Source organism: Nelumbo nucifera, chromosome 5 (assembly GCF_055504915.1).
Source record: "Nelumbo nucifera cultivar China Antique chromosome 5, China Antique-T2T, whole genome shotgun sequence".
NCBI lineage: Eukaryota > Viridiplantae > Streptophyta > Magnoliopsida > Proteales > Nelumbonaceae > Nelumbo > Nelumbo nucifera.
The window spans coordinates 82564231-82583697 of NC_142653.1; the positions used below are offsets into that span (position 1 = coordinate 82564231).

The window sequence follows — 19467 nt, forward strand, 5'->3', positions numbered from 1 at the left end:
TGATCAATGGAAATCAAATTCTTATAACCAACTTTCCCCTCAAAATCCGAAAAAAGAAACGCTCCCTCAGTGCTAAATACATTTGTTCCTCAAGTGGGTAAAGCTCGATACATTTGATATGCATCTAATAAGAGGAATTAAGGAAATGTCCATATGTTAAAGTTTAGAGCCCGCGTCTCTGCCCCTCAAAAAATGGAAAAAAGAGCCCATACAACCATGACGACTAGCTGCAGTATGGCGTACTAGTGAGGCTTAACACTTTTGAAGTTTTGAGCCCGGTTGGGAGGGCTTTTGTGTATGGAGTGTGTTGTGTTTGGTGGTTGAGCATTGGTGTACCTGGAGAAATTATTCAGAAAAGCTTTACATTTGAGGAGTGATTGGGAGGGCTTAACACTTCACGGGCAGGATGCGTTTTATAGGGGGCTGATGCCATGTTTATTCTAAGAATGGATAAATTAGTAATTACATGTTAATTTATTTTTACTAAATACCAAAGCATGGGTGTGAATAATGAACTGCCCAGAATACAGCTGAAGTTAACCCGGGGCCTGCAATTCAGATTTCTTAGATGGATTACAATTCTAGGATGCGATTTACCGAATACAGCTGACGTTTCCGTATGAGGGGCCCAGGTCAGAATGCCAGATGCCACTTTTCAAAAGCCCTCAATCGCCTGTTTGTAAGGAGCGGCTTTCACTCTCCAACGCTCTTGTCCCACTGTTCCAACGGAATTGGAAGAAAAAAAAAAAGAAGGCAGAGGCTTTTTCCAGGAGGATGATCACGCCCTCTGTTCTTATACATACTCTCAGATCTTAGATTGATTGCTTGAATTTCACATCCGGTTTTTTCTCATATAGCTTTTGTTTGCTCTGTATCTTTTGTTTCTTTGTTTCTTGATCTTCGCCCAACGACGGTGGAGGCAACCGTACTGTAATGGATCTCAGATAACTCTTCATAGGTGTGGAATCTCCTGGGACGCAAATGAAGATCGTCTCAAGGAATAGCTGTCTTGGGGTTGGAGAAGTTTGCAGTAAGGACTCTCTCTCTCTCTCTTAAGAAGGGGTTTTGTTTGGACTTTGGAGAGTAGCAAAACCAATCTAGGCCAAGGCGTTGGAATTTTAGACTGTTTCGCATGCAATTTTGAGGATTCCCCTCAATATCCATGAAGAAGATAAGATTATGGGAAATTGTCTATAATTCACGACTTATTTTCAACATTTCTCTTAAATTCACCATAACTTTTCAAAATGTTTAAAACTCACCATGTCAATAAGTTTTCATTTTCCAAAATTCACCTTCAGTTAGTGCACCGTTAATGCTTTTTAACAGAGGCGTCCATGGCAGCATAAATAACAATTTTTATGATCAAATTACCCTTGAATGGTGAGTTTGAGGAAAAATAGTCATTTTCAGTTTTCAATTTAACTTCCAATGTTTTTTATAATTTCTATTTTTTTTACATTTTCTATTTTCTACAATCTATAAATTTCCTGTATTTTTGTTATTTATTTACAATTTCTATGTTTTTCTATAATTTTTGGTGTTTTTTACAATTTTTATTTTCTAATTTCTATAGTTTCTTTAATTTGAAAACAAATTTTTATTTTGTTTTCAATTTCTATAATTTTTTTATATTTTTTGTAAATTCTATGTTTTTATGCATTTTTTATTTGAAAATATTTTTTTTTGAATTTTTTCCTTTTTTCATGTCCAAATATTAAAATGATAATATATTAACACCCGTTAATTTATTTTGTATATATTTTATATTTTTTTATAAATGTTAAAATAGTAATATATTAACACCCATTAGTCTGTTTAACATCAAGTTAGTGACATGGCGAGTTTTAGACATTTTGAGAAGTTGTGGTGAGTTTAAGAAAAATACTAAAAGCTCATGATGAGTTTTAGACAAATTCCTTAAGATTATTTGAACCCATCATTAATCTTGCAAATACTCCATGAAATCTGGTTATCATCTCGTCTGTTGTCTTGAGGTGGAGAAAGGAACTAGGGCAATCTCCTCCACCTTAGCATGTTGTGTTTAACCCTCCGGCTCCAACAATTTGGACCAGCACATGGAAGATAAAGGGGGTCTTCTACTCATGTGGCAATTGTTTTTGATTTTTAGAAACGTTGTCAAACACCTCCTTGAATACAATAATTCTTTTTGAAGCAAGAAACAGTAACAGAACATCTTTATCATTTAACGTCGATACTTGAATTGATTTATATAACTATGCCAAAATTTTAGCCCATTTATTTTTATCTCTCTCCACTTCATTTATGACTTATCTCTCCTCCTCTTCTACTTGCAAACATCCTGTTATGTGTGAAGGAGATAGAAAAATAAATAATAAATTTCTAGGATTGTCCTCTTGACGTGAGGCCAAGTCAAGATTGACCTTATATAGTCCTTGCTCCAATAAAATTGTATGAGACAGAAGGGAGGTCGTTAATAGCTTTTCTACCGACTCAGAGACCAATGGTTTTGATCCACGTCATTCATAAGGCTCAGTTTGGAAGTATGACCTTATTTGCATTTGTACTCCTTCCAATTCCAAACTGAGCCTAAAATGCATAATAACCACTCAATCTCTCACTTGCACTATTTGTGACTGATATGATACAAAATGATTGGTTCCATAACCAGTAAGACAGTTACAAGTGCAGCTAAGCTAATTGTCCCATCTTGGATAAAAATAGGAAAAGCAAGACGGTATTTGCATTGTATTTGTACCGGGTCTCGACTCATCTGCTTTTAGCCTCACGGCCAAACCACACTATTAATGAGTTCTATTTATTTTCTTCTTCATTATTTGTATATACCACATTACTAGTTGGGATTAGACCTGTTCATGGGCTGGGCTGAGTCAGTCTTGGGCTGGATTTTGCGTCTTTATCAATATAAAATGTATAAGCCCAAGCCCAAACCTAAGCCCAACCCAACCATCGGGCCTAGACCTTGTGCCCGAGCCCAGTCTTTATATAAAGCTTGAAGTCCGACTTATTTTCAATGTACTTTTATAAACTAATATTATAATAATTTAATAAATTAATAAACTAATTTATACTTTCTAATAGTAACTTAATATTTATTAATAATTTAAGAAACAAATATATATTATATATAACATAAATGCATTTTTATTATATGTAATAGTATTGGGCTAGGCTCGGGCCCGAGTTAAGACTTATTTGAGAAAACCCGAGCCCGGCCCAAAAAATGACTGGGCCTGGTATTTAAAGCCCAAACCTGAGAACCTGAAGTTTTGTCCAAACCTAAAAAATAATGGAGTGGGCGCTGTCAGGCTACTCGACCCATAATTGAGACAAAAACCATGTTATTGATTGGTGCCCCACAATTATCAAATTTTAAAAATTAAAATGAAGAAAATATTCCTCTTCATTTTTCTATTCAGTCCAATTAGTTGTCTACCCTACTAGTACTAGTAAATTTGTAGAGATCCACTTGTTTTTAGCAATGTTGGTAAGAGCATTTATCACAACAAAAACAAAGTCTGTCGTGAAATTGGGACTTGTGTATTAAATAAGTGGGCTCCATATTGATAGTACATGGGGCAGGTTTTGGGTGTAGTTGAAAATAATGGATTGTTCAAGCATTAATCATAAGGTTTTGAGAGCTCCTTCTGTTTCTTGTAAAGTTAAATCACAAAAAGCGCTTTTGTCTTTAATTTTATGAAATCTTTCTTTGTTTGCAACTTAGTTGAATGGTTTTTGTCACATGGCAAGAGGATGCATCTTTACTTCCAAAGAGATCAAGCATTCAAACAAATACAACCGTCAACTTTGCAAAATCAATATGAATTTTCTCATGTACTATTTAACTATTTATTTTTATTTTAGAGAAACAAATCCATACGTCGTCTCATCAGATAGAGATAGGTACCGCATAATAGCTAGTGTATACTTGCACGTTAATTAACTTGAAATCCGGCCGATTGACCCGATTTTATTTTGGGCCCGGCGGGTTGAGTGCCGGGTTGGGTTAGATCAGGGTTAAAGCTTAGGCAAGCATTGACCCAGACCCAACCCGAGTTCATAGGTCCTACATTGTTACATAACTCTCAGCTCAGTAGTCAGATTAATACCCTAAAACGGTAACATGATGGTGGTTCAATTGGTAAATTAACTGGTTTATTTTATTATAGATAAAAAATTGTATACATGATTGATGTCCTGTTCCTTTCTTGTTGGAATTCCACACGTTTTTACACCATGAACACGATGACTTGATTACAGAAGTAAATACAATTTACATTGAGACCGGATCTGCTCTTCACTCAAGGCGCCTCACACCAATCTTATACGCACATCTTATTATGCATTGGAGATATCTCTCGTACTTATAAATTATTATTTATAGGAGATGTTCGCAGATCCCATTCTAATTACATCATCATCAGTTGTTGATTTGGTGGCACTGGACAAACTGAAACGGGAGTCAGTGCAAGATCTGTTTGAACAACCTCTTGCAATTTTGCATTGTTTATATCCCTCTGTGAAATAAAGCAAATAACTATATGGGAGAATGCCTATTCAACCCACCTCAGAAATTGTTAATTTCACAGCACAAGTAAAATAGCTTCTGACCGTGGATTGATGCCAAATCCCCGAACAGGATGTGGTTATAGGGGGAGCTGTAATTTCAGAATTGTACATAGACTGCAGTGTAATGTACTTCTCTGTAATTATACGAGTATTGTACTGACTGAAGCCGATCTTGAACAAACTAGCTGGAATCTCACTTACTTAATCAAGAATTAATATATATATATATATATATATATTTAAATTTTCTTTTCTTTATATATTTATATAATTAATTTGAAAGGAAAGAGAGCATGGTAACATGCCCCAACATACAGTACAAGACAAGAAATTAAAATGGAAAAGTACATTATTTTCACACCCTCCCACTCGATTTTCAATCAACTGGGAACTATAATTTAATTCCTATATATACTTCTTTTCTCGCGCTTTTTCTATTTTGCTGGTACTCATCGCTCAGACTAAGACTCTCAGACTCTCTCTACCATTTTTCTATATATGAATGATAAAATAAATAAAAAGGCTTGGCCATTGCGGGTGGCTAATTAGCAACCTCAGCATCGAAAGGCCACGTCTTCCCAGAGAGCTTCTTCCCTTCCCCTACAACTACACTGATGTATGCCAACTAATCGAAGAAATTAAAGAAAGAGAAAGAAATGTAGATATACAGAGTGATAATTAAGCAGATTAGATTGGAGGTGGTAATGGTAGAGGAGGCATAGAGGCATAGACTGAGGCCAGGGAGCTAGAATTGGGCGCCCTCGAAGGTTTGGCCGAATTGCCAGCCGGCGGGGGCAACATTGTAGCTAGTGATGGTCCTTCCATCGCTGGTGGTGACTTGGAAGGATAGGGTCTGGCCATTGAGGTAAGAGTTACTCTGCCAATTTTGGCCCCAGTTCCTTGACATTGCCTGCCATCCTGTTCTCGATCCCTTGATCGACACTGCGTGAACATCCCCTGCACCTGCCACGTTGGTGATCAACACCAAGTTGAAATAAGAGTGACCATTGATGGTGAATCTTATTCCTCCTTTCTTCACACAAGGAACCCTGCCAAGCCCAACATCCACCATTAATATGGGTGCAGCTAGAGGATAGAAACAGGGGACGTGGTAATTTCAATCATTCATTCTAAATTGTAAATTCTAACCTTCTGAAGGCCACAGGGACGATACCAGCTCTGTACTGCGCAATTTGCAAGAAAGCAGGCTCGGCCATGTCGAAGTGCTGGAGAGGAGGGTTGCACCATCCCCCGTTGTCATTAGCCAATGCAAAGTTGGGTGGGCAAAAGTTGGTCGCCGTGACGGTGATTGTTCCAGGGAGGCACCATTTGGGGTCGTCGTTGCATTTCATCTCGTAACACGCCCCACAACTCAACCCATTGTTGAACAGCGCTGTGCTCAGAGCTGCAGTGTTTGTTCCATATCCCTGGCTGTACAAGTTACCATACCCGCATGCTCCCCCTGCAAACTCAGAACATCTCTTCCCATCAGAAACCCAATAAACACCAGAAACAGAGACAGAGACAGAAATTACGAAAGCTTCAACTTACCCATTGTGCCAGATGCATCACCACCGCCGTAGAAGGTGGCGTGACCGCCCTCCCAGCCACCGTAGTCCCCGAAGGTGCCACGCAAGCATAAGCTAAGGAGAGAGAAGAGGAAAAGAGGAAGGGCAGGAAACAAATGAGTGGCCATTTGCAAGGAGGTCCCAACTATAGCCTATAAGGACTCCCTGAGAGAAAAGCAGAGAGGATCTCAACAGGGGAAGAGAGGGGAGGATTGGATTTGGAATTGGATTTGGAGGAGGTTGTTTTTTCTTTTGATCTTGTTTGGGTTTGGAACTTTGGGTGGGTAGTAATACAAGAAGGCACCCGGGGGTGTCTGTATTTATATAAGAAGCCTACACATTGGAGTGCAGACTAAGATGGTGAGACATGAATGTGGGCCGTGTGGGGGTTCATTGGAAGTTTGTTTGGAAGAAACTAAGAGACAAAGCTAGCGGTTCTCAGGTTTGGACCATCCAAATTTCAAATCCAAAGCCACGACGAAATGGATTTGAATTTGAAGTAAATGCATAAATCAAGCGCACATGCAAATGCTCCAGTTTGGTTACCATTTACCAACCGCTAAGCCGCCTGGGCCCGACACGCACATGGCTTCCCTCAACGGTTTCGTTTCGTTTCCATCTCAATTTTGTCTTTCCCTTCTTTTTTTTTTTTTTTTTTTGCATTTATGAGACTATGACCCAATTTACCAAAATAAATTTTAAAATAAAAAAATGAGACTGGTTTTTTTGGTTTTTGTTGAACACCGTAATTCAGATTATTATGACGTGACAAATTTATCCTTGAATATCTTATATCTCAAATTTAAAAAGAGAGCTTTTTAGCCTTAGGCGTTCTCAGATTATGACGTGTCAAATTCAAATGAAAACCCATGATGTTTTGATTTAGTTATTTTCATATAAAACACATATTTTTGGGTTTTAAATTGGAAAATGTGAATTTGAAGAAATATATACTAAATTAAAACAAACATTAATAAAAATAGATTTTGTTTCTTCATATATAAATATTAACAGTCAGTACTCTATAATTAAAACAGACGAGAATAAAAAATAGGAAACATGGCGAATAGATGCAAAAGCCCTTGTTTTAGACATAGTGATGTAATATTTTAATTTCTATTGAAACCAGAAACCAGAAACCCCTTTTCAATTTCCATGAAATTAACCCAAAATCCTGCTGATTATTGGGGGCCGGGTATTAATGTGAACGTGATACGGCGCAATTGCGCAGGCGAAGCTGTATTGGGTTTGGATGGGATGAGTGAGTGAGTGCATGGATCGACGGAGCATTTAAGAGGTGTGTTCCAAGGGCATGTGATTGGTATCCTACGGAGCTGACAGTGATGATGACGTGTCAATGTTTAGATGGATGGTTGGATCATGTTATGCAGTGGTTTAATTTTAGTTTGCTGGTGAGTGGTGACGTAGGTTGTTGGGTACTTGGTTTGACCAAATAGCTCGCATTAATTGCGACCTTACCCAATAAAATGCCGACACTTGTACAACCTAAAAACATGCGGTTCACATGGTGCGTGCTTTGTATCTGAAAGTTGAAACTAACGGCTGACGTGTCCATATTCTATTGGTAATTGCAGCTGATGTGCACTCTCTAGTCTCTAACTACTGTGTCTGTTAGATGAGGGTGATTATGTGGCGAGCTAGGCTGGGTTGAGTCACTGGTTTTGACATTTTGACTCAGGAGAGAGCTAATTAGAGGAGAGAGCTTCTCTTTGTTTTGTCAGATTTACAGAGAAAAAGAATTGGTTAACAACATTTCCATACTTGATACCCGTGTAATAGATGCCTAATCCTCGATCCTCACTCACTACTGAGTACTGACCCCCGTACTCACAATTCAATGATAAGTAGTATTGAAGCATTTAATTTAATTATTGTACGTGATCAATGCATGTTTTAATTGGTTCATGAGATTAAATTAGTTTTAATATGCTGTTAAATAACCCAATTTATTTATTATTTAGATGAAATGAATGACATTCACGCCGAATATGCGAGCTTTAATTAATTAATGCTGCTGCTGGGTTTCTGATTTTAATCAATAAATTAAAATTAAAGATTGATTTATTATTAAAGGGTATGAAATACGTAATTTGCATGGTGCTTATTTAAAAGTTAAAACATTAGCATCAAATGATGGTAAAAGAAAAAGAAAGGTCTTCTCAGGCGAGAAACCAGTTATGTAAATTATTTTTTGATAGATAATTAGTTGGATATTGAAACCCAAACACCAGTTTGCAACTCTTGAAGAAATTAACTTTAACTTTGTTCTTGATTTGCTAAGGTCTCGTTTGTTTCCAATGCAATTTCATTTGTGGAAAAAGAAGAAAAAACAAACGCAGAAAAGGGGCAACCCAACTTCAGACATGAACTAACCTTTGCCTCTCGTCCAGAGGAAGGTCTCAAATCTAAAGTCTGAATTAAACCCAATATTGAATATTAGCAAGCAAATCAGCAAGCTTGTTTCCTTCATGGAAGTGCAAATGAGTTAGAGATAAATTTCACTTTATTCTTTTGTCTGCAGTACATACATCAGAAGTGAAATAGAAACTAAAAAGCAGAATAATTTAAAAAGACAAGACAAAAACAAACCAAATTTTGTACAAATAAGTTGCATTGCAAAACAAACATAATCTAATAATAATTGTTAATTAAGTGGTAATAAAGGTTTAGAATATATTGTAATGAGTTGAATAAAATTTCATAATTAAGCTTTCTTAAAACTAGAAATTAAAGGAAAACTTGTAAGCTAAGTAGTTAAGTTGACAGCGTATGAAACAACGTAACTCAACAAGCATTGGGGATTATTAGTTGGAGATGATTGACAGCGATACGCATACTACAATTCTAAGGTACTAAGTATCATAAAAATGTCGTGTTTTGTATTAAATAAAACAGCCGCATTAGAGATGTTTGTCCAAATTACCAAATAATTACAAAATTAGCAAATAATCAAGCGATTCGCATTATCTGAATGCGTCACGCATAGAATGAGAATCTCAAACACACGTAGATGCTTGTGATTCGCAGGTACCATGAAAATCAACAACAGATATTATGGGTGCTAATTAATTAAGTTGATGTTAATTTAATCAATCAATTTGCGGTACTGGTAGCAGGTTGATGGATCATTTCCTACATTAATTATTAATTATTGTTGTTCTTTATTATTAATTTATCAGTTAAGAAACAAATGAAATAGTTAAGCTTCTTACTCTTTTCCATCTATTAATAAAATTATGAAAATGAGAGGCTTCGGTTAAGGGCCTACCATGTTAGGAGCACATGCAACTTCCGGTCTTTGCGGTATCATATATTCATGCATCATTTTCATGCATTTTGGAGGCATTCAATTGTGGGTACGTAATTGAATGAAACATATATATATATATATATATATCAACTTAATAAAAAAATATGAAAAGTCTATATCTGATACTAGTTTAATCACAAATGAAGATACTAATTAAACCGCAATCTTCTGTTAACTCTGTAATATAGGAATAAATGATGATGATGATAGAACATCCCTCCTACCCCGGCCCTCTCTAGTAATCTCTCCCCCTCAGAATTCTTCCTTTCCAACGTCCACTCTGAAGAGACTAATATAATGTTGGTTGTTGAATGAGTCGATCAATACTGGATTTTCCTTTTCTTTCTTTTTTGTCTTACTTCTTCCTCTCTGTGCCTTTTCTAATTTCTACAGTGCTAGGACATATCATATCAACCGTTACAGCACATAAAAATATTAATTTGTTTATATGATCCAAATGTGAATTGAAAATAAGATTGTGGGTTTGACAAGCGGTGATAGCGCTGCCTTGAACAGAAAGAAAACAAGCTAGGCCAACCCAAATATTAGCAATTCTGCACCTTTGATTGCGGGAGCATGGATGGATGGATGGATGGATGGATATGGGTACATAACAAATTATATTATATGTCTATGTAAGCTGATGATATAATCAAGGGAATGAAGAAAGTTAGGTACAAGGAGAATTGATGATGAAGAACTAATTACCAGCTGGGATTGCTTATCCTACCTTCCTCCATTATTTATATATATATATACATAAAAGAAACTGATTAATTCAACGAGCTGAGGTCGACTACTTCATGGTGAGGCCGACTTATTTGAAATGGCTGAATTAGAATCCATGTGGGTGATGGGTCCTGTGTTTTATGAACAAGGCAGTTTCCTCAAGACATCCCCACTTTTGAACAGACCATTTTTGCAATCACAGTGATAAGAGTAATTAGCCCCTTGTTTTTCTTCCTATAGTTGGCAACTGTAGAGAGATAGAGACAGAGGGCATTAGGTTGTGCGTTTGTGTGATGGTTAGGCGCCCAACGTAACACATCATTCTCCTGTCGATGTGGATCGATCAAACTTGAAATCGATCACATCCACAAGGGGGCACGTAGATTTAATGTATCCGGTAATGTTGTTGGGTTAGGAGCCAAGGAAAGCGGCCTTCACAAGAGATTGTCTAGCTGTGGTAGTCGTCCCAGTCCCACTTGTGCAGAAGATCTGTGTTAACTCGCACCCAACATGGCATTTTGGTCCATACCCAAGTGGGTCTCTGAATTGTTCCTTTCAAGTGGTAGTTAACAACATGGTGATCGATCTAATAGTATAGCCACACAAGGGCCCAGCTTTCAGCTCAGATTGCAGTGGCCAAAACCTCCCATGTGCACTTCAATTTTTTTTTTTTGATCTAATAGGCCAGACATTATCCTATTACTATAACATGTTTGGTCGCCATATACCTCTCTAGCTACTTGCTAATTTTCTTTTTTAGAAATTCTCGTAATGGGCTTCTGCTTCTTTGGGGCCTAGCTAGCTAGTGAGGGGGCTGAGAAATCCTTTTAATTAATATTAAAACGAAACAAACATTAATTATATTGCACATATTATGATTTAATTATTAGGAGCTAGCAATATATCTTGTCTATGTATAAATCAAATTAATTAATTAAATAGAGCGGGGAGGGGGACCCATAGTCCAACAAGTAGTGTTGGCGTGTTGCCTTTGCTTAAGCCATGTAGCACACACAATTGGCTTACTCTGGCCAACCTTTTGGTGAATATATATATGATCCACACCCCATTTTAACAGGACGTAGAGCGATTGGGTGCAAACTATTGACTTCCTTCGTCTCTTTACATGTTTGTATATTTGATTGTTTCTTTCTTTGTGTGTATGACAAAGAGAGAGATTGATCAGTCCAATTTTTGGTCATTTATTTAAAATTTTCGAATAACAAACGACCCATGCATATATAAGTTTATCTACAGTACTAGGAGAAGATGATAGAGCTGTAGAACAAGATAGAAAACATTAATGCATGTAGCATCTAGAGAGAGAGCCTTTCCTTTTGGCAAATTGTATGGTTCTGATTGGTCAATTACATGAGAAATTGCACCTGCACACTTGTTTGGAAAATTATCTTTTCTCTTACAAAACCTAGTTTTGAACTTGTCCCACATTGGAAAATTATAAAGTTTGTTTTTAGTATTTTAATAGAATCTGATTTACACTCCTTAGAAATAGTAGAAGAGGGTATGGAGGTTTGATACCGCACAACGCACGCGCACACGTGTACGCGACGCAATGAGGCGCACTTTGCTCGCATTTCGCATGGCTCACGAAAGGCGGCTTTGGTTTTGGTGTGATGTTGACTGTTGATCACCGTTGATGAGATCAACGGTCACAATTCGATCGAGTGTGATCAAGAGGCACAATTCAAAGTTAATAATCATTAACTGTTAACTACCTTTTAAACAATCACAATTTCAAAAATTGTGACTATTGAAGGTGCATTTTCTGAACCAACACCTACATTTTCTTCATACCTCTTTATAAACTATTTAAGGAGAATGAATCAAACTTCAAAAACACACATTTTCGAAATCCACTTTCTTTTTCTCTCAGTTCGGTCTGCTACGGTCTCATAGAAGGTTTCTTTGGAGATTCTTCAACTTTGCTGGTTGCAGATTCTCGCCCAAGGCTCTGTTGTATCCTGAGAACGGATTTGCCTATAACCCAACAGCAAACTCAGTGAAACTGAGTGGGGGCAAATAACATTCTAAAGACAGTGCCTTCAAATGCACCTCAAAACTTCTCGTCCAAAGTTTCAGTGACCCCATTTCCCAACATTAATCCCGACCGTTGAATTGATATTGTTAGTGTACTCTATCATTATCTCCTTAATTCTAGGAGATATAGTTCCACTCCAATTGTACATATCTTTTTTCTTTCCTTTTTGTATTCCCATTTAGGTCGCTGACCTCATTGTATTCCTAGACTCCATTATAAATAGGTTGTAACCTATTGAATTATTCATCAAGAGAACTATTATTTTTCTTACTCTTCTATGTTTTTCGTGTCATGGTATCAGAGCCTTTGCTTCAAAAGCTCATCCTCCCTCTGCGATCTGTCGTGCAACAAGATGGATTGAAGGTGAACTCTTCTATTACCGGCGAAGAATCCGACTATGAAAACCAATCATTCAATCCAATTCGACGGATCCGAGGGTGGCACTCGTGATAACGGAGTTGAAGAGTTAGAGAAGAAACGGGAACCGGTGGAAACCATTACCGGAAGATCGACCACATCCGATTTCTGGTAACACGAATCCCTTGCCTTAACTGCTTCATTGAGCTATCCTGCAATTGAAGGATGAGTCCTTGCGGGTCGACGAACACGGGTGCCTTAGAGAAAGTAGTCTCAAGGCGCTTCTCGAATCCTTCGAAACCGATTACTGAAGGTTGCTGCTATCGATCCCGCCGATTATCGAACTCGCTAACTCGCTTTCGCTCTCCGTCTACTCGGTGAAATATTCCCACGGGAGCTTCATTTTCCCAACTGCCCAACCTGCCCCTCACCGCGGCTTCTCCGAGGAAGTTAGCGTTCTGAACGGTTTCTTTGGTAACCTCACTTTCGACGGGCAGGCGTTCGTGATCGGTGACCTGACAATTCCGAATCGCAACTGGCATGTTTACGTGGCGTGCCAGAACCCCTCAACATCATCACGGAATGATCAGACAGTTGTTGTCACTCTCGAGATGTGCATAACGGGCCCAAACCGAGACCGGGCGGCCGTGTTCTTCAAAAAAAAATCAGCGGTTTACATCTTGTGGTTTGCGAAGGAAGGTTACATAGGTGCAGAACCTTCGTTAGTGTCTACGTGTACCAAAATTGAGGCTGCCCCGACGAAGAAGACATTAGGGATTCTGCGAAGTTTTCTTTTTAAAGGTCAGTATTTTCCCGTGATTTGTGTTGCTCCAAAGATCTGTGTCTCTCCTCATGGATTCATCTGAAGCTGCTCAACATATCTCTCATCCCATCACTGTTACGTTCGATGGCTCAAATTATGATTTATGGTCCCAAGAGATGTGTAGTTTTCTCAAGGGACGCCTTCTATGGCTATATGTGACTGGCGAGATTCCCAAACCTACTAAAATTGTTGATGAAACAGAAGATAAATTTGCTGAACGAATAGAAAAATGGGATGGGAAAAATCATCAAATATTGACCTGGTTTCGCAATGCTTGTATTGCAAGCATCAAGTTGGAATTTCATAGATATGACTCTCCTAAAGAGGTATGGGATTTCCTACAAACCCGTTATTCTATTTCTGATGATGTGCATCAGTTTCAGCTCTATAGGCGTCTTCACTGTATGAAGCAATAACCTGAACAAACCATTCACAGTTATGTCTCTAAATTACAAGTTCTTTGGGATCAGTTAACACAGTGTGAACCTGAATGAGATAGTACCTCTATAGCAACTACTTATTCCAAGATTTGCAATCGCCAACGTGTTTGGCATCTTCTGATGATTCTCAGGGATGAGTATGAACCTATTAGTGGTACTCTACTTCATCGTAGCCCATTGCCTTCTCTTGAAGTCGTGATCAAAGATTTGCTTTCTGAAGAAACTCGTCTAAAAACACTTCGAGATGAGCGCTCCTTATTATCTACTGATGCTGTTCTTGCTACTCCAGTCACCCCGGTTACGTCTGCTACTTCTTCAACTTCCTCTAAATCTTCAAAAAGGAGGTTCTGCAATTACTGCAAGAAGACTGGTCATACTATTTCTGAGTGCCGCCGCTTGCAAGCCAAAAAGGCGTCTGGACAAAAGTACTCATCCATGGGTTCTCAGGCATCAAACTCTACTGTAGCTACTGCCACAAAGGATTCTTCTGATAACACCTCTCCAAAATTCTCCCTTAGAGAACTCCAAGCTCTTTTTCACCAGCTCCAACCGGATTCCGGTGTTTCTTCTAATCCAGTCTTGTCCGTTACTTCAGGTACTCCCTCATCATGGTATCTTGATTCTGCCTGCTGCAATCATATGACCTCCAATTCATCTCTGTTTACTTCCAAGTCACATCCTTCTATTGCAACAATTGTTCATACTACCGATAACTCAAGCTTAACTGTTAAAAGTATAGGAACTATTTCAACATCTCACTTGTCACTACCTAATACTTTTCTGGTACCAAAATTATCTCTAAATTTTATATCTGTTGGACAATTATGTGAACTTGGTTTTGAAATACATTTTTCAAGTCGTAGTTGTCCTGTGCAAGATCCACGGACAGGGAAGATCATTGGGACAGGCCGTAAGGTTGGGAGACTGTTTGAGCTATCTTCTCTTCAATTACCATCCCTTGCTGCTGCTATCACCTCTAGTGTCTGGGATTGTCGCCTTGGTCACATTTCTACCTCTAGATTAGGGTCTTTAATTTCTAATGGATTTTTGGGTCCTATTAAAACAACACACATTGATTGTGTTTCATGTACCCTTTCAAAACATCTTGCTTTGCTTTTAATATAAGTGATTCTGTTTCTTCTGCACCTTTTGATCTTAAACACTATGATATTTGGGGGCCTTCACCTCATAATACCATGGGTGGTTCACGCTATTTTGTGATCTTTGTTGATGACTTCTCTCGATATACATGGATTTATCTTATGCGTAATAAGTCAGAATTACCTGCACTTTATACTTAATTTGCTACCATGATCAAAACTTAGTTTTCCTCTACCATCAAAATTTTTCGCACTGATAATGCCATGGAATATAGAGATTCTATCCTTACTCAATTCCTTTCACAAAATGGAACTATTATTCATAGATCTTGTCCCGGTACCTCTCAACAAAATGGACGTGTAGAACAAAAACATAGGCATATTCTTGATATTGTTCGAGCTCTCTTAATCTCTTCCTCTTGTCCTGAACATTTCTGGGGGGAAGCAGCTCTCACAACTGTTTATACCATCAATTGCATTCCTTCTCCTGTTATTGGTAACATTTATCCGTATGAACGGTTGTATGACCATTGTCCTGATTACCAGTCTCTTCGTGTTTTTGGTTGTGCTTGTTTTGTTCTATTACAACCTCATGAACATACCAAATTGGAACCAAAAGCACGTTTATGTTGTTTTCTCGGGTATGGTATTGAACATAAAGGATATCGGTGTTGGGATCCTCTTTCCCAACGACTTCGCATATCTCGTCATGTTGCCTTTTGGGAACACAAAATGTTCTAAAGTCTCTCCCCATTTCGAGTTACCATGACATCTTCACAATTTTTTACTAATCCTACTATTTCATTTTTTCCTGATGACTTACCTACAGGTCCTACTACTCCTTCATCTGATAGCTCTCACAGTACTGCACAACCTGCAACCTCTCCTGATGCATCTACCTTGGCAATGGATCCTCCAGCTCTGCCTTCTTCTGAGCCCTTGATTCTTCCTGCTGAATTAGACCTTGATCATTCTGATGCTCCACTCCGTCGTTCTGGTAGGGTCACTAAACCTTCCATTATTCTTTGTGATTTTCATTGTTATTCTACCATTGTCTCTTTATACGAGCCTCGTACCTATCGCGAGGCTAGTACGAGCTCTTACAAGCACTCATACTTGGGATTTAGTTGACTTGCCTCTAGATAAATCCGTGATTGATTGTAAATGGATCTACAAAATCAAGACTCGGGCAGATAGTTCAGTTGAAAGGTATAAAGTTAGATTGGTAGCAAAAGGGTTCACACAGGAGTATGGCATTGATTATGAAGAGACTTTTGCCCTAGTAGCCCATCTCACTTCTGTTCGCAGTCTTATTGCAATTGTTGTAGCTAAGCACTGGCAACTATTTTAGATGAATGTTAAGAGTGCTTTTCTCAATGGAGATCTTTCTGATGACATTTATATACAGCCCACTCCTGGTTATGATCATCTCCCTAATCAGGTTTTTCGTCTCCGTAAGGCTCTATATGGACTTAAGCAGGTGCCTCGAGCACGGTTCTCCAAATTCAGCTCTATTGTTTGTCAGTTTGGTTTTCAATCTAGCACTCATGATCATGCCTTGTTCATCCGTAAGACCTCTCAGGGTTGTGTACTTCTCCTCCTTTATGTGGATGACATGATCATTACTGGCGATGATTTGCAGGGCATTTCCGCTCTTAAGGCTTTTCTCAGCAAACAATTTGAAATGAAAGATCTTGGTCGACTAAATTATTTCTTAGGCATTGAGGTCTCCTCCGACCAATCAGGATATTATCTATCTCAGGCCAAGTATGCCACTGATCTTGTTTCTCGTGCAGGACTCACTGATACTAAGACTGTTAACACTCCGATTGAGCCTAATGCCCATTTTTCAGCCATTGATGGTACTCCTCTCAGTGATTGCACCTTATATCGGCAACTAGTTGGCAGTCTTGTATACCTTACTGTTACTCGTCCTGATATTGTGTATGTTGTCCATATTGTGAGTCAATTCATGTCTGCCCCTTGCACTACTCATTATGCTGTTGTGCTTCGTATCATCCGTTATGTCAAGGGCACTTTGTTTCATGGACTTCACTACTCTAGTTCTTCCTCTCTTCATTTGATCACATATTCTGATGCTGATTGGGCCGGTGATCCTACTGATAGACGCTCCACTACTGGTTATTGCTTCCTTCTTGGCGATTCTCTTATCTCTTGGCGTAGTAAGAAGCAAACGGTTGTCTCTCGTTCCAGTACTGAAGCTGAATATCGATGGTTACTTCATGACATGGGAATTACTCATTCGCCTGCAACCTCTCTTTACTATGACAATCGTAGCGCCATACAGATTGCCCACAATGATGTATTTCATGAGCACACTGAGCATATTGAGACTGATTGCCACTTTATTCGTCATCATGTGCTCGAGGGTACTGTTCGCCTTATTCCTGTCCCTTCCTAGGATCATTGTACAGATATATTTACCAAAGCTCACTCTCCTCTTCGCTTTCGTACTCTACTTGGCAAATTCCACATGACTGATACATTTACCATCTTGAGTTTGAGGGGGGATATTAACGTACTCTATCATTATCTCCTTAGTTCTAGGAGATATATTTCCACTCCAATTGTACATATATTTTTTCTTTCCTATTTGTATTACAATTTAAGTCGCTGACCTCATTGTATTCCTAGACTCCATTATAAATAGGTTGTAACCTATTGAATTATTCATCAAGAGAATTATTATTTTTCTTACTCTTGTGTGTTTTCGTGTCCTGGTGAGTGGTGAGTGGTGAGTGATATCCATCTTGGTCCATTTATGTCAGAAGGCTACTTGCAGTGTCTCCAGAAACGTCTTTACATGCATGCTTTGGTTTCAGATCGTTTCTAATAATTCTGACTTGCCAGTAACGCAACAACTTTAATTTGGCTACAACACCAATTATAATTATAATTGGTTTACAAGCTTAAAATAATCAACTAAAAATTGTACTGCACTTTACCTCAGAATTCCACAGTAATAACAATTCAAAATTTCAAATACTCCCACTTATAACATCAATACCCATTCGTCCATGTATTAACATGAATTCCCAAATAGTATCTACCTCAGTTGTATGGTAAAGTTAACATTTAATTTGTTAGGGTGGATTGAACAATAAAAACCCTTAAAATGAAAGTTAGTTATATCCAAGGCTTCCAACAGTTGCAAGTTAGAACTGAAATAGGCGAGCTCTACCATTCTAGTCTCTAGCTATCTAGGAAAGGAGAGGTGGTCATCCCTACCCTATCTATCTATCTATCTATCTATCTATATATATATGACTATGAATTTCTTATTTCTCTTTGACTAGAGCTAGAGGGAGGGAGGGAGGGAGGGAGGAGGGTACGTCTTGATCCCAAAAGATGGAACGTCGCCTCCAAACTAGGAGGTAGGCCTTCCTTAATTTCCAATACTGGATTTGATTTTCGGTGAATTATGATGAAATTAATACAAGTTGGCTAGGCTAGTACATGAACATGCATTGTCATGTGGGTAGCACGTCATTCTAATTCATTCAAACAACGTACACTTGTAACCTTTTTTGAATTTAGAATTAATTAGATGATGTGGTTGATTCACCTCGAACTCGATTAATCTGTAAATTAGAAATTGGCGCATGCAGTTTGAACTTTGAAGGGCAGCGGAGAGTGGATCTAGGATATCGAGTCTCTGTGTGTGTATGTGAAAGTTGTCTGGTCAATTCAATTAGCGGGATATATAGGATATGGGATTTGACTCATTCATTCATTGAGGATTTCCTGCCGAAAAAAATTCCAGAGTTAATTTCGACGCTGATGTCGTTGAGACTAATAGATCGATGTTGACGAGTGAGTCAAACTGTCAAACCATCACATATATATATAGCAGCTAGGATTAGTAAGAGGCCTGCGGAATTGGCAATTGGGGGAAGAACATGCATAATATGGCTCACAATTCTTCTATTATACCCATCTTGGACATAAACACATATACACAATTAATTCTTAATTATCTGCTACCTTGTCAAAGTCCGAATTGTGTCTAAGGGCATCGATGGGTTGGGTTTGGGTTGAGCCAGACCCTTGCCAAACCACTATTCCGTTGACATCCCCCCCTTGTTATGGCTACCCAATAAGTATATGGTACTTGCCTTTATTTGTAAATCAAAGAAACAGGGACCAAAAGCTTCATGTTGGGATGTAAGTTATTAATTAATTTTGGTGCTGTTTGGCAAGTTTTTTTAGAAAGATTTTTTCACAGTTTAAATGGCCAAAAGATGTAATGAACTTTTGGGGTATTGTCTTGAAAAATTCACATCTTTTGGTAAGCATCCTAGTCTATCGTGGTGGTTTATAATCTCTAGAGTTGTTAAATAAATGATTTTAGGTTAAAAAAGGCAGGAAACTTTCAGATTTTTTATCATTTTGGGCTTCTATGAACTCTTTAGGGCATAAGTCTTTTTGGCTTTCTGTCTTTCATTGCCATATAAAGAAAGGCCAAAT

General features: G+C 38.2%; 1 protein-coding gene and 1 long non-coding RNA gene across 2 annotated transcripts; one reads left to right on the forward strand and one right to left on the reverse strand.

The window, feature by feature from the left end:
• Window positions 1–44: 44 nt before the first annotated feature.
• LOC148791943 (uncharacterized) lies at window positions 45–5282 on the forward strand. The gene is made up of 2 exons (XR_016076235.1): window positions 45–1030; window positions 4264–5282. It is a non-coding gene; the product is annotated as an uncharacterized LOC148791943 (long non-coding RNA).
• LOC104593779 (expansin-A8-like) lies at window positions 4774–6618 on the reverse strand. Its single transcript, XM_010253774.3, has 3 exons — window positions 6124–6618; window positions 5722–6034; window positions 4774–5621 (listed from the first exon to the last, which is right to left on the reverse strand). The coding sequence occupies exons 1-3, from the start codon at window positions 6266–6268 to the stop codon at window positions 5318–5320; spliced, it is 762 nt and encodes a 253-aa protein (XP_010252076.1). The 5' UTR covers window positions 6269–6618; the 3' UTR covers window positions 4774–5317.
• Between the last annotated feature and the right edge of the window lie 12849 nt (window positions 6619–19467).

Excerpts from the sequence above, each read along its gene's own strand:
- LOC104593779 (XM_010253774.3), bottom strand. The coding sequence starts at position 6,268 with ATGGCCACTCATTTGTTTCCTGCCCTTCCTCTTTTCCTCTTCTCTCTC. Across the intron at positions 6,035-6,123 it reads TGATGCATCTGGCACAATGG|GGGGAGCATGCGGGTATGGT; the intron begins GTAAGTTGAAGC and ends CTGAGTTTGCAG. Across the intron at positions 5,622-5,721 it reads GTCCCTGTGGCCTTCAGAAG|GGTTCCTTGTGTGAAGAAAG; the intron begins GTTAGAATTTAC and ends TGGGCTTGGCAG.